The sequence below is a fragment of the Zymoseptoria tritici genome, chromosome 3 (assembly GCF_000219625.1).
Source record: "Zymoseptoria tritici IPO323 chromosome 3, whole genome shotgun sequence".
Classification (NCBI taxonomy): domain Eukaryota; kingdom Fungi; phylum Ascomycota; class Dothideomycetes; order Mycosphaerellales; family Mycosphaerellaceae; genus Zymoseptoria; species Zymoseptoria tritici.
In genome coordinates, this window is record NC_018216.1 from 1,898,049 (window position 1) to 1,912,467 (window position 14,419).

The 14,419-nt window shown below is 53.4% G+C and overlaps 4 protein-coding genes across 4 annotated transcripts; 2 read left to right on the top strand and 2 right to left on the bottom strand.

Moving 5' to 3' along the window:
- Nucleotides 1-440: 440 nt before the first annotated feature.
- MYCGRDRAFT_99568 (uncharacterized protein) lies at nt 441-7,939 on the top strand (the record flags this gene model as incomplete). The annotated part of the gene is made up of 5 exons (XM_003853816.1): nt 441-3,804; nt 3,946-5,810; nt 5,894-5,985; nt 6,035-7,457; nt 7,514-7,939. 5 exons carry the CDS (start codon nt 441-443, stop codon nt 7,688-7,690), a joined length of 6,921 nt encoding a protein of 2,306 aa, XP_003853864.1.
- A 376-nt stretch (nt 7,940-8,315) lies between these two features.
- On the top strand, nt 8,316-9,566 carry MYCGRDRAFT_38293 (uncharacterized protein; the record flags this gene model as incomplete). The annotated part of the gene is made up of 1 exon (XM_003853817.1): nt 8,316-9,566. A coding segment is annotated over one exon (1,251 nt), but the record flags the coding sequence as incomplete, so codon positions are not given.
- Nucleotides 9,567-9,675: 109 nt separating this feature from the next.
- On the bottom strand, nt 9,676-11,915 carry MYCGRDRAFT_69914 (uncharacterized protein; the record flags this gene model as incomplete). The annotated part of the gene is made up of 7 exons (XM_003854346.1): nt 9,676-10,446; nt 10,565-10,648; nt 10,700-10,738; nt 10,793-10,891; nt 10,951-11,334; nt 11,391-11,455; nt 11,507-11,915. The coding sequence occupies 7 exons, from the start codon at nt 11,793-11,795 to the stop codon at nt 9,676-9,678; spliced, it is 1,731 nt and encodes a 576-aa protein (XP_003854394.1).
- A 765-nt stretch (nt 11,916-12,680) lies between these two features.
- On the bottom strand, nt 12,681-13,561 carry MgPTP5 (tyrosine protein phosphatase 5; the record flags this gene model as incomplete). Its single annotated transcript, XM_003854345.1, has 3 exons — nt 12,681-13,211; nt 13,251-13,324; nt 13,399-13,561. 3 exons carry the CDS (start codon nt 13,559-13,561, stop codon nt 12,681-12,683), a joined length of 768 nt encoding a protein of 255 aa, XP_003854393.1.
- Nucleotides 13,562-14,419: the final 858 nt, after the last annotated feature.

Below are 14,419 nucleotides of genomic sequence, written 5' to 3' on the forward strand. Positions count from 1 at the left end.
CCGTCGCGCAGATCCAGGAAAAAGCACGGCCAGGTTCCGTCTCGGGCTGCAGCTCCATCTCAACGACGATCAGACCTGGACCGTCTCGGCGGATAGCTTCGACTTTGGATCTCTCATCTGCGCCTTGCCTCGCGCGCCGAGCTTGCCCACCATCTCATCTGGCCTCCGACGCTCCGTTGACAATCATCCTTGCTAGACTGCCTTTCTCTCGGGACCGCCGCGCTCCCACTTACGTCCGTTGGCTCCCACCATCGTCCCCTGTCACTTCACTCCAGGCTATGAAAGACTACCACCTTCAGTCCATCGACCTTTGCCGACTAGAACACTACACCTTCATACGATTTGGACATCACTCGCTACCTGGTACCGCATTTCTGTGAACTCTCTTCACTCGTCCGTGCCACTCGTGGCGACACTTGACCTTCAAGCGTTTGGACAATATGCACACTTCACTTCTACTGCGGCTATCTTCGCTTCTGGCTTTGGCGACAGCATCCTTTTATGATCCAGCCGAGATCGAGTGGAATCTCAACGTCAACCAGAATGCCGCCACACCGCTCGAATACACCACTCCCGACTGGCCTGCGGGACATGAACACCAAGCAAGCCCCAAAAATTGGCGATTCCCGTTCTACAGCTTCTTCCTCGACAGATTCGTCAACGGCGATCCAACCAACGACAATGCCAATGGTACCAACTGGGAGCAAGATCCCAAGCAAACACAACTTCGTCACGGCGGCGACATAAAAGGCTTACAGGACTCGCTCGATTATCTTCATGGCATGGGAATCCGCGGAATCTACCTTGTCGGCAGCGCGATGATCAATAAGCCATGGGAGTCTGACGGCTTCAGCCCTTACGATCACACAATTCTCGACCACCATCTGGGCAACATCGAAGACTGGCGCGCTGGGATCAAAGCTGTTCACGACAAGGGTATGTATGTGGTCATGGACAATACAATGGCTACCATGGCGAATCTTTTTGGATTTGAGGGATCCTTCAACAGCAGTACCGACTTCTCCTTCACCGAGCACAATATGGAGTACATTTCAAAGGTCACATACCGCGACTTCGAAGTTTCAAACAACTTCCAAGAAGTGTGTCCGTACGACTACCCACGCTTCTGGGATCAGGGCGGACACCAAATCCTCGACAATAACACACGGGAGATGGTCGGATGTATGGACAGCGACTTCAATCAATTTGGCGACGTTGGAGCTTTCGGCGTCTACCCTGAATGGCAAAAACAGCTCTCAAAGTTCAACGGCGTTCAGGATCGACTGAGGGAGTGGAAACCTTCGGTGCTGGACAAGATCAACCACTTTTCTTGCATGATGATTAAGGGATTGGATATTGATGGCTTCAGAATCGACAAGGCCATGCAAGTCACCGTTGATGCTCAGGGGCGTTGGTCTCACTTCCAGAGAGAATGCGCCGCATCTGTCGGCAAGGACAACTTCTTCATCCCTGGCGAAATCGTGAACGGAAACGCTGACGCTGCCATCTACCTGGGTCGAGGCAAAGAGCCAGGCATGATGGTTTTCAATAAAACCAAAGCGATGACCTCGAACGACACGGAATACATCCGCGAAGAAGGTCAGCAGGCTCTGGACGCAGGCGCTTTCCACTACTCCACCTACAGAGCTCTCATGCGATTCCTTGGTCTCGATGGAAATCTTCTCGCGGCCAGCGACACTCTTGTCAATTTTCCCTCTCAATGGGAAACAATGGTCCGCACCAACGATCTCAACAATGCGTACACAGGCAAATTTGACCCACGGCATATGTATGGCGTCTCGAACCACGATGTTCTGCGATGGCCTGGTCTTACAAACGGAACAGAGCGACAACTGCTCGGAGACTTCATCATCTCACTGGTCATGCCCGGTATTCCGATGGTCAGCTGGGGTGAAGAGCAGGCCTTTTACGTGCTCGACAACACTGCAAGCAACTACATTTTCGGTCGGCAACCAATGTCGTCCGCTCAGGCCTGGCAAATGCACGGCTGCTACAAAGTCGGCAACATCAATCTGAACGAGTGGCCAATCAACAGCTCTCTCACGGGGTGTCAGGACGATGGCGTCAGCAAAGATCACAGGGATTCATCGCACCCGGTTTACAACGTCTTGAAGCACATGTTCCAGCTGCGTGAAAGATACCCGGTCCTCAATGATGGCTGGCACATGGAGCAGCTTTCCAACCAAACTTTCAACTACACGCTGCCAGGATCATTCGGCGTGCCCACCGAGACCGGTCTCTGGAGCGTCTACCGCGGAAGGGAAGAAGACATCCAGGACTTTGAAGGCGAAGGCGCTTTCGGCAATCAGGGCGTGTGGCTGCTCTACTCAAACTACAACGGGTCGCGAACTTACGAATCCGATTGCAAGGGTGAAGACGCCATCATCGCTCCCTTTGACGAAGGCACCACGGTGAAGAATCTTTTCTACCCATTCGACGAGTGGACACTGGAAACTTCCAATCGTAGTCTGGGTTTTGAAGGATCAACGGAGTTGAACGGTTGTGTCTCGAAGATGAACATGTCCATGTACGGCTGGAAGGCATTTGTGCCCGTGGACAAGTGGATGACTCCGATTCCACTGATCACTGGATTCTCGCCCGGCCACGATGCACGCATTATCTCCGACTCACCTGAAGACGAAGCTTCCTCTGTCGAGGTCGAATTCCGCTTCTCCGAGGAAATGGACTGCGACTCGGTCAAGAACTCCATCACGATCGACTCAACGACTGCGGATGGCCAACAGGCATCTCTTGACGGCGATTCCGCGAATTGCCTGAGCATCGATCCACAGTTCGAGTCATACTACGACGGAACAGCTCCGTCGACCTGGCGTGCACGATTCACACTTACCAATGTGTACGACGGTGTCCACATGTTGAACCTGAACAACGCCACCAGCAAGAATCAAAACATGTCGACCGGTTCGAATGATCACTTCATGTTCCGAATCGGCCAGCCTGAGAATCCCATGATATTCCCGATGACTGCTAACTTCAGCTCATCTTTGCTTTACAAGGAGGACACTACCGCAAGGAAGGTCAAGCGTGATGCGTCAATCACAAGCTCTGGATTTATGATCAACCACAAAGCTCCGGGCGCGGACAAGTGGCGCTTTTCCATGTCCTTCGGTGGAACTTGGTCCGACTGGTTGGACTACACTCCTGGCAACGTTTCTCTTCCTTCGCAAACATGGCGAGGCTCGAACATTCAGAAATGGACCGGAGACCACGTTCAAGTTCAGTACTGGTCCAAGCTCACTGGCAGCAGCGACCATTTCATGGAAGGCGACCTAGTTGGCACAAACGACATTCCAAGGCGCTTCCCTCACCTTTTCGTCCACGGGTCTTTCAATCAATATGGCTATGACTCTGGAATCCCGAATAAGATGTCTCAGCTCGACAACGGTACATGGACATACGACTTTTTAACGGAGTGGCCTTCGCAGTTTCAACTCAACGTTTGGGGCATGGCGGCCGACGGCAGCCCAGATGTCAGCTACGCGATGGGAGACGTCGACAATGACACGGTCTTGGATCGTATCTCTCCGGTCTCACTTCAGCAGTGTGTCACGAACATCACCGATCATGGTCCCGGTGCACCTCATCTTGCCTGGCGAATTCTGTTCAACGATGCCGACTTCAGATACTACCTTGTGCCGGTCGGTAACAGATATGTTCAACTGACGCTCTGGATATTGCTCGGCATTATTCCGATCATCTCGGCTATCGTGGGAGTATGGGCATACGTGCACTTCTTCTATGGAGTCAAGTTCAACAAGATTGGTTTGTACGAGAAGAAAGGTCTCGCATCCATGGCCTCTGTCAGCAAGTTCTTCCACTACGAGAAGAACTATACGGACAACCCCTCAACAGAACCCAGCACTGCTTCGGGCTCTCCAGAGCTTGGTGCTGCTGAGCTCTCAGTCGTGCGCGCTCCATTCTCTGCCGAGACAGCCATGGGTTCTACCGAACGCCGCACTGTACTCATCGGCACCATGGAGTACGACATCAGTGATTGGAACATCAAAATCAAGATTGGGGGTCTCGGTGTGATGGCTCAGTTGATGGGCAAGAACCTGCAACATCAAGACCTCATCTGGGTCGTGCCTTGCGCTGGTGGCATTGAATACCCAGTCGATACCCCTGGACTCCCAATCGAGGTCACCATCCTTGGACGAGTTTACGAAGTTCAAGTTCAGTACCACAAACTCGACAATATCACCTACATGCTACTTGATGCTCCGGTCTTCCGCAGACAAACCGCCAAAGAGCCATACCCAGCCCGTATGGACGACTTGGACAGTGCCATCTACTACTCCGCCTGGAATCAATGCTTGGCAGAGGCCATGCGACGCTTCCCCATCGATCTTTACCACATCAACGACTATCATGGCACCGTGGCGCCGCTGTACCTGCTTCCCAAGACAATTCCTTGCTGCCTTTCTCTCCACAATGCCGAATTCCAGGGCCTTTGGCCCATGAGAGATCCTCGAGAGGTCGAAGAGATCTGCTCCGTGTTCAACCTGTCCAAGAAAGTCGTCCAACGCTACGTTCAATTCGGAGAAGTTTACAACTTACTACACGCCGGAGCCAGCATTCTTCGTGTCCACCAAAAGGGATTCGGTGCCGTCGGCGTCAGCAAGAAGTACGGCAAACGCTCCTGGGCACGATACCCGATTTTCTGGGGACTGAAGAAGATCGGCTCCCTTCCAAACCCGGACCCTTCTGACGTTGCCGAATGGGACAAGAAGCTGTCCGATCCAGACGATGTCCACGTTGATGCGGCTTTCGAGGCCTCTCGTACCGAGCTGAAGCGCCAGGCGCAGGAGTGGGCTGGCTTGGAGCAACGCGCCGATGCCGATCTATTCGTCTTCGTCGGACGATGGTCTATGCAGAAGGGCATTGATCTCATCGCTGATGTCTTCCCGGCTGTCCTGGAGCAGTATCCGAAGACCCAACTGCTGTGCGTTGGTCCCGTGATCGACCTGTACGGCAAGTTTGCGGCGCTGAAGCTTGACAAGATGATGCAAAAATATCCGGGACGAGTGTATTCCAAGCCAGAATTCACGGCTCTCCCACCGTTCATCTTCAGCGGCGCAGAGTTTGCTTGCATACCCAGCAGAGATGAGCCCTTCGGATTGGTGGCTGTCGAGTTTGGTCGTAAAGGCGCTCTTGGTGTCGGAGCTCGCGTCGGTGGCCTTGGACAGATGCCCGGCTGGTGGTACACCATCGAATCTTCGACCACGAAGCATCAGATGCATCAATTCAAGATGGCAATCGCCGCTGCATTGAAATCAGATTATGCGACTCGTTCAATCATGAGAGCACGATCGGCCAAACAACGCTTCCCCGTCGCGCAGTGGAAAGAGGACCTTGAAATCCTGCAAAGCAACTCGATTAGAATTCACAAGAAGCGCATGGAATATATCAATGCCAAACGCCAAGGCATCGAGGACAGAGGTGGCACATCTAGTGGATGGAACACGCCAGGCTGGATGACTCCAAGAAGCGGCTGGGCCACTCCCATTGGGAGCCGGCCGAACACGAGACCCTCCTCACCCAATCGCTCTGGCACTGCGACACCGTCAAATCAAGGCGGCGCCTTGTCACTGGGTATCCGGCTGGGACCAGGTCATATGCTGGACAGCAATGCCTCGGCAGACAGTTCGACCGTCACGCGGGATAACTCATCTGAAGGCTCGGAGCCGTTAACACGGCGCAACAGCGTTGAGCAGGAAGAGTACATCACAGCTGAAGCTGCAGAGGAATTCAGGCGCCGCTCTCAGATTGTCGCGCTTGCTAATGAGATGAACATGGGCCTTGTCGACGGGACTCGTCACAACCAAGTCAATTCTCCTGCACGGCCTGGCAGGTCGTTCTTCCCAAGCAGTCCTGGAACCTTCACACCGACCTCCGGCGCCGGCTTCCCCTTCTTGAATCAGCAATACGAGCCCCCTCGAAGTGGTACTCAGACTCCATTGGCAACAGAGACCGTTGTCAATGAGAAGAAGAGTCAACCGCAAGAGCTGACACCATTCTTCACCGACCCGACTGGCCTGTATTACAAGACATTCGACAAGAAGCTGGACGCTCTGAACGGCAAGAACTCCGAAACTCAGCTTTGTATCGAAGAATACCTGGAGAAGTCAGAGAAGCAGTGGTTCGGCCGTTTGCACGAGGCCAAGATGAGTCGGAATACCACACCCGTCGCTTCTCGAGCAACGACTCCTGCGGGATCCATCTTTGAAGGTGACGATGGCGAGGAGTCTACCGCACAATTTCTATTGCCCGACAACTACACGCCACCCTCTGGAATTCGCCGAATTCTGATGTACAAGCTCGGCGATTGGCCGGTATATGCACTTCTTCTCGCGTTGGGTCAGATCCTGGCGGCCAACTCCTACCAGATCACTCTTCTCACCGGACAGGTCGGTCAAACCGCTGGCCAGCTGTACGCAATTGCCTCCATCTACTTTGCAACGACACTCATCTGGTGGTTCCTCTTCCGTCGCTTCCCAGCCGTCTGGTGTATGAGTCTTCCGTGGTTCTTCTACGGCTCAGCGTTTTTCCTCATCGCATTTGCACCTTTCGGCACGAGATTCGGCACCAAGTGGGTGCAGTACGTCGGCACTGGCTGCTACGCTGTTGCATCCTCGTCCGGCTCGCTCTTCTTCGCGCAGAACTTTGGTTCACTCGGGGCAGCACCCGTCAAGGACTGGGCTTTCCGTGCTTGCGCTATTCAAGGAACCCAGCAGCTGTACGTCGTCGGTATGTGGGCTTGGGGAAACAAGCTCACAGTCGGCACCGCCAAAGGCCAGTCTGTCGACTATGGCTACACTATGACTGCCGTCGGTGTGCCAATCGCCATCTTCCTGTGGACAATCGGCCTGGTCTTGTTCTTCGGTCTGCCAGACTTCTACCGCCAAAAGCCAGGTGCAGTGCCGGACTTTTACACCTCCGTCTTCCGACGTAAGATCATCGTCTGGTTCTTGGTCGCCACTTTCATTCAGAACGTATTCTTGTCCGCGCCATATGGTCGGAATTGGTCGTACCTCTGGGCTTCCAAGCATGCGCCTGCCTGGGTGATCGTCGTCATGCTGCTCGTGTTCTTCATCATCATATGGGCTGCAGTTCTGTTCTACTTCGGGCATTTGTCTACTACTCACAGCTGGATTCTCCCGATCTTCGCCATCGGTCTCGGCGCACCACGATGGTGTCAAATCCTCTGGTCGTGCTCAAATATTGGCCAGTATCTTCCGTGGGCAGGCAGTCCAGTCGCATCTGCCATTTTGGGAAGAGGATTATGGTTGTGGCTCGGTGTTCTGGACTCTATTCAAGGAATCGGATTCGGCATGATCATCCTCCAAACCATGGCGAGGTTCCACTGCTCGTTCGCCTTGATGGCCGGGCAATGTATCGGTGCTATTGCTACAATTGTAAGTTTCGATATTGTCGTCATCCATATGAAGATTTGCTGACTTGCTTTCCTTAGATCGGCAGAGCAGATGGTCTCAACAGTACTGGACCGGGTCCTACGTTTCCCAGCTTCGCGACAGACATCACGGGCGGTCTTTCCGAGCCATGGTTCTGGATCTGCCTTCTATTCCAGCTTGGAATTTGCGTGGGATACTTCACTTTCTTCCGCAAGGAGCAGCTTACGAAGCCTTGAGCAAGTACGAGATGATGAGTGGATGCTGAGCAGAAAGTTGTCAGCATGATGATCGAGAGGAGCAGGAATGGATATGTGATGGAAAATGTGTTTGACTCGGCGTTGAATTTCGGGAAACAAGAGACAGCAAGGAGAGACAGACACGGACTGACCAGCATGCATAACAGACTTCCTTTCTTATAGATGATAGATGTGTAGATTTAATTGGGGCTCGAAGTGCTCGAGTCTCGGAATGGATGATTTGACTTGCCTTGCGTTACGTTGGTCGCTTCCACTCGCGAGATGCATTTGCCCTCCATCGTTCTGAAACCGCGGTAGCCCATGATGCATTGGTGTCTTCGATATTGACAGTCGAGCTCATTGTTATATTCAACAAGACTCCTTGCACAAGAGTGATTCCCTGGTCGCGGACCCTGGGAAGTCTTACGATTGATGACTTGGACCGTGCTCAAGATCACCTCTCTTTCAGCAGCTCACTTAGCATCACACACCTCCACTAGACTCAAGACAATTGATCACGATGTCTTCAAAGTCGAACGAGAAGGACGTTTTCACAGTCCTGGTGACTGGAGCGAACAGGCAAGACGCTCCAAATCTCGATGCATGCACGAATTGAATCCTCCAGCTGACGCAGCATCACAGCGGACTCGGCTTCGCGCTCTGCTGCCGTCTCATCGACGAGTTCCTCTACACTCGACCTCAAACAGAACACCTCCATCTCCTCTTCTCAACTCGCGACAGCAAGAAAGGTGATGACACAAAGAAGCGACTCCAAGAACACCTCGCAGAATTCTCCCGCACGGCCAATGGCACCACACTTGGCATCAGCCAGCTACTGGATGCTCGCATCCACCTCGAAAACGTCCTCGTCGATCTCCTAAAACTCACGACCGTCAAGTCTCTCGCCGAGCAACTTCTCCGTCGCGGCCAACGACTAGACGCCGTAGTCTGGAATGCCGGAATCCCAGGCTGGCTCGGCTTGAACTGGGCCAAAGCCATATGGTCTGTGGCGACAGACACCGTCCACGCCACGACGTACCCGGAGTACATGAGACCCGATCTGGGGGCTATTGCGAAGCCACAACTCGATGGGAAGAAAGCGGGCGGATCGCCGGAACCGACGCTGGGTCAGGTCTTCACGGCGAATGTCTTTGGTCATTACATGCTTACTCACTGGCTGAGCCCTTTGATGACCCGCGACACGCGGATTGTGTGGACTTCGAGCATCAGTGCCCTACCGAATAGCTTCTCACTGGACGACATTCAGGGACTCAAAACACCTGCAGCATACGAGTGTTCGAAACGACTGACCGACTTCCTCGTCCTCACCTCCGAGCTCCCCTCTGCGAAACCATTCATGCAGTCCTTCCTCCCGACCTCAAAGCCTGACTCCACGCCGAAAATGTACGTCACGCATCCTGGCGTGATCGGCACTTCTATCGCTGGACTGAATGCGGTGATGGAGTTTTTCATGTTCCTCACCTTCGTGTTCGCACGGTTGTTTGGCTCGCCGTGGCATGCTGCGGAGCCGTACAAGGGCGCAGTGAGTGCAGTCTTCGCCGTGCTGTCGACACAACTACCGGACTTGGAGCAGCGGGATGGAAAAGGGAAGTGGGGTTCTGCGGTGGGTGTTTCGGGAGACGAGAGAGTTGCTCGGACGGAAGTTGATGGTTGGGGATTTTCTGGTCGGGTTGGGTCTGTTCCTGATGGTAGCGTGGTTGGCTTGCGAGGGCGGTGGCGTGGCTTGAAGCAGGTGACGGATGAGTCGCGGAGGGAGTTTGAGGAGACGGGTAGGGAAGTCTGGAAGGCGATGGAGCAGATGAGAGAAGAGTGGGAAGCACGATTAGGACCGCTGGATCAAGGTGTCGCGAAGTAGTGCTTGAGGTCTATACGACGAGTAGTAGTAAGCTGTACAACCAATATCGCAATATGATTTGATTACTTCAATTCGGACCGTACTCCATTATGCATTACATCTTCCTCCCTCAGTTGACCGGCACACCATTGGTAACGTTGCCATATCCCAACGCGGTGTAGTTGCCAAAGCAGCTGTACTCATACTTCGCCTCCTCCAGCTTGGTCGACTGCACCTCCATAAAAGTGGTAAGCTCACACCATCCATCATCGCGCTTGCCACATTTGCTAAAGCTTGCGCCAAGCGGGATAGTGCGCTGGTTGAGGATGAAGTGGACGTATCTTGTCGTGCTACCCTCATCATACTTGACGCCAGCCTTGCGGTCCCCGGAAAGAGGCTTTGGAGTCTCGATGATTTCCACGTCAAGACGAGCGCCGAACGGAGTGAGATGCGACACGATCTGCGGTCGGTTCCGATCGATATGGTCTGTCGGCAGGACTTTGGCGAATTGAGTGAGACCAAAGGCAGTCAAGATCGCGGCGATGTTGGTGTCGTGGGAGAAGTCGAAGTTGAGGGATTGGTACAAGGGGAACGTCGCCGGGTTGCTGTCCAGGGTGACGTTGACTTGCGCCGTGGGCTTGGTAATCAGATGGTGCTGGAGACGAGCGAGGAATTCTGAAACGTAGCCGATACCGACGCCGCGGCCGGTGGGCGACTCGAACATGTTATTTCCGGAGAATTGGAGGTCGATGGAATATTCGTAGCCTTCCCATTCTTCGTAGGTGAAGAGGCCACAGAATGAAGAATAGCCGAGCGCGACTGTTTCGTATGCACACAGCGATTGGGCGTTGTAGACATCAACAACAGTCCAGTCGAAACCAGTGCTGTTCGCGTTGAAGCGCTTCACAGCATCTGCGAGGTATTTGTTCTCGAACTGTAATGGTCAGGATCTTGTGTGAACGGAAGACTTGGGAGTAGTGACTTACCACCAAGGAAGCATTGTTTCCGCCGGTGGAAACGGGCTTGTTTGAGTTCGGGCAGTTGAAATAGCCCGCCAAAGAATTGTTCCAGGCTGGCGGTCCTGACCCTTCAATCGATAGTACCTAAGCAGAGATCAGCAACTGGTCATGCTGAACATACAAGGGTCGTCATACCAAGCTTGCATTATTCGTCCATCCAAGACCGAAGAAACCCTAGCAGGCGTTAGCTTACTCGAGGCCACATCATGCTCAATCAGAACGACATACCGCTAGGAAATACTCCGCAGACTCCCGCATACGGCTTTGAGTGGTGGATCGAGCAATGATCTTAGTGCCATTGTTTGGGTTGAGATGACCGTACATGATCTAATAGAATACGGACATTAGCAACATGTCCAGCGGTCAGTCTAACGCGGAAGACGTACCTGATGCAGAGTACCAGAGTCGAAAAGTTCCTGCTTGCCGATTGGGACCAGAATCTCCGCGCCGAGCTTGTAGGTCCAGGTGTTGAGAAAGTCCAACGATCCGTTGAAGTGAGCGTGGCCGAGAGTGCCATTCGTGTAATTTCCTAGCTTTCCGGCCAAGGTTGGCGCTCCGGAGCCCGTGGTCGGGTAGCGAGAACCATGGCGGGACAACATATTCAGCTGAACAATGGACGCATTGTGTGGCAGCGAGTACTCGTGCACCCCGAAACCGTCCGGGTTCAGGAAGTAGTGAGATAGCTGGCCATGCAATTGGTAGATGTTGCTATGGTTGGTGTTGCCCACGATGGGAACTTGAGTCTCGAGTGGGCTGTTCGGAATGTAGGACTAGGAGAAGAGGTCAACGGTGTATACCCCCAGTTTGTCCATGGCAGAATACTCACTACAGATGCGAAGGGAGCCGGATTATACTGAGCTAGGAAAGCTGCCGCGCCAGTGGGCGTCGGACCTGGGTGTGGTTAGCATTCTCTCACGCTGGTATCAACAGCACATCGCTCACCAGGGTAGTAGTTCGGATCAGTGTTGTAGTAGTCCGGACCGGCAGTGGTGGTGGAGCTCTTCAGAGTGGTCGTAGTCGTGGCCTGAGCATTGCCAACGAGAGCCAGCGCAGCGGCAGCAACATAGCTTCTGTACATCATGATGAACTGTGCCACGATGATAGTAAACAAGACAATCTGGGCAACCAGCAGAAGTCGCTGGGATGCTTTGCTTCTTGAAAGGCGGTCAAAGGTGGTGGTATTAGCCGTCGGTTCCTCGTCCGGTGGCTCCCCACGGGTCTTTGTAGCCATTCGATGGACCCGGATTCCGCAGGTGTCTCTTTTGCACTTCCCTCGCCCGCCTCGAGCCGCCCTTCGCCTAGGTTGACAGAGTTGCGACCAGCGTGTGCGACGTCATCCAAGGCTGTTGCGAGGGACTTCCTAGAAAGTGTAATTGCGAAGTGAGAGGAATAGAACGCTCGAAACAGCTAGAGGAGATTACTTAAGCAGAGGTCAACGGCTGGAAGAAGGCAGGAACATTTGACCTTCGATATCTACCTGATCGGCGATGCCGGCAAAAGCAATAGTGATTCGTCTATGAGCGGTTCCTGATTCGAATTATTCAAAGTCGCCATAAACGTCATTTACTTCAAAAAGCGATAAGCTCGTCAAGCTTCGGAAACGATGCTTGTTTCGCGATCTGTCGGAATCTTGGTGCCGGTATTTCACGCACGTGCAAGGAACGAGGGGATTGGGACCATTCAACATCACGCATTGCTCCCACGTGTTGACGGCGGTCCATGGCGCAGAATAGCCTAAGAGAATGTGGCTTCAATGGCTCATCGACTGAACATTGATGGACTGGACTCGGCACTGATGTTGAGGTCGACGCATACGTATGCCTTACGCTTTCACTACCAGCAGGAGCACGGAAGGATTCGCTATGATGCACAAAGCCTTTCTCAACAGCCCTCTTCTCGAGCGCTGTCGTCCAGTCAATCGGCGAACCGACGACACGAGGCGTCTCTGCTGCATTGCGCATTGTATGCAGGCAGATTGCTCGAACAATACGGCTACGCCGTACGACGCATGTGATGCGAGTGGAACGAATTTCTGTGCTGGAGAATTCCTTTCCGATCTATCGTGTATTATTCCGACATCCACAACGAGCATCCTCGAGGCGACCACTCTCCATCGCTACGCCTTCCGCAAGTTCTTCCTCAATTGCTCAATCTCCGCATCGCTCAACTTGCATTGTGTCCTCATATACTCTTCCGCGCTCTTGTGCTCCTTCAAGATCATATCAATCGTGCCGTCCATGTTCTCCTTCTTACTGGAGACCATATTCAGCACTCCATCCCTGTTGCCTTCCAAAGCTGGATTCTTCAGCAGCCTCTCGATGAAGAGTGGCTTCAGCGGTGCCAGGCCTTGGTCTGTCAAGCTGTACTCTTGGCTGATCGCCTCTTTCGGCACGTCAACAAGCAAGAAGAGCAATGCCACAAGCACTCCTGTCCTGTCTTTACCCGCCGTACAGTGGACCAGACATGGTGTCGGTTCGGGTTGTGCGAGATGGCGGAAGATCTTGCCGTACGCAGAAGGACCTGCCTTCAGGATATCGCGGTAGGCGGTGACGAAGCCATCGGGGTGGCCGGAAGTGTAGTGCTTGTAGCGGACGGCGACTTGTTCGGGACCATAGTCCTGCGTCGCGAAGACAGGCACCCATTCACGCTGCATGCCTACCGCTTCGAAGGGATCTGAGGCGTTGACCTCGACGCCCGCCCATTCAGGGCCATCGCGTTGAATCTCTTGGTGAGATCGGAGGTCGAAGATTTTCTTTATCCCTGAGGAAGAAGTCGAGGTCAGTATGTCGTGCAGTGAGCACTCACACCAGGTGAAGATTGCAGACGGACCTCACCTAGATCCGAACTCATCTTTTTGAGACCATCTTCCGTAGCCTTTGTCGGATCTGCGGATCGGAAGACGAGGCCGGTCTTGACATGGCTCCCGTCGGAGATGTCACGAAAGTTGTGGATTCCGGGAACCTCTACAAAGGGTGGTGATGGGAGTTCGGTAGCCATTGTGCTTGTGTGTGAGTGCGATGATGGAGAGCGACCATCAAGGAGGACAAATTCGTGTCAGGTTCAGCCGAGGCCGAGGACCCCTCTATCAAACGCCGACACTTAGGTTTGAGCCGAGTTGAGATATTCCCTTGCGGAGATGTCCTAGGAGGCACTCTTTGCTTGATGACTTGAAGAATGGCTTCTATCAAGGCCTCTGCCGCCCAGTGAAGCCTCCACGAGATCATCGGGAATAAACACCAAGCATTGATCTTGCATAGACCCAGATCCCGCGAAGCGATGAGATCTGATTCGAACCAGGTCCGGACGTCAGATGGGGAGCGAATGCAGGCAGTCCCATGTCATTAATGATGAGATCTCAGATCCCGTCCTTACCACGATACTGAAACACGATATTACAGTTCGGCTCGAAAAGCTGCAGGGCATCAACCGAAAACCTGGAAACCATTCGGTGAGACCCCGCACGGTTTCATGGAAGACGGTGAACGAGTTCTCGTTCAGATCCTTTAGAAGCCCGGTTCAGGAGGTGGTAGATTCAGCTCCTGCGCGTGTTATGGCTTGCAAAAGCAAAATGCACGTGCTAGGGAACTGCTCTATGGGCCCGCTACTGCGGTATCGTGAAAGGTTCCAGGGCTTCGCCAGAACTTGGTGAGTTTCCATAATGCTGGCATTGTCATGTTCGGGCGTAAGCGAAGTGGTTGACCGCACAGCGATACAGTCTGATTGACGTCGCTCATGTCTACTTCCGTTGTGTTGCTGGGTCATCGCAAAGGCCAGATTTTGATTTGTGCCAAGGTCCACAACCTCGCACGGGCGTACACGCCGATCGACACGCGGGACGTTGGAAGCTACGATCGC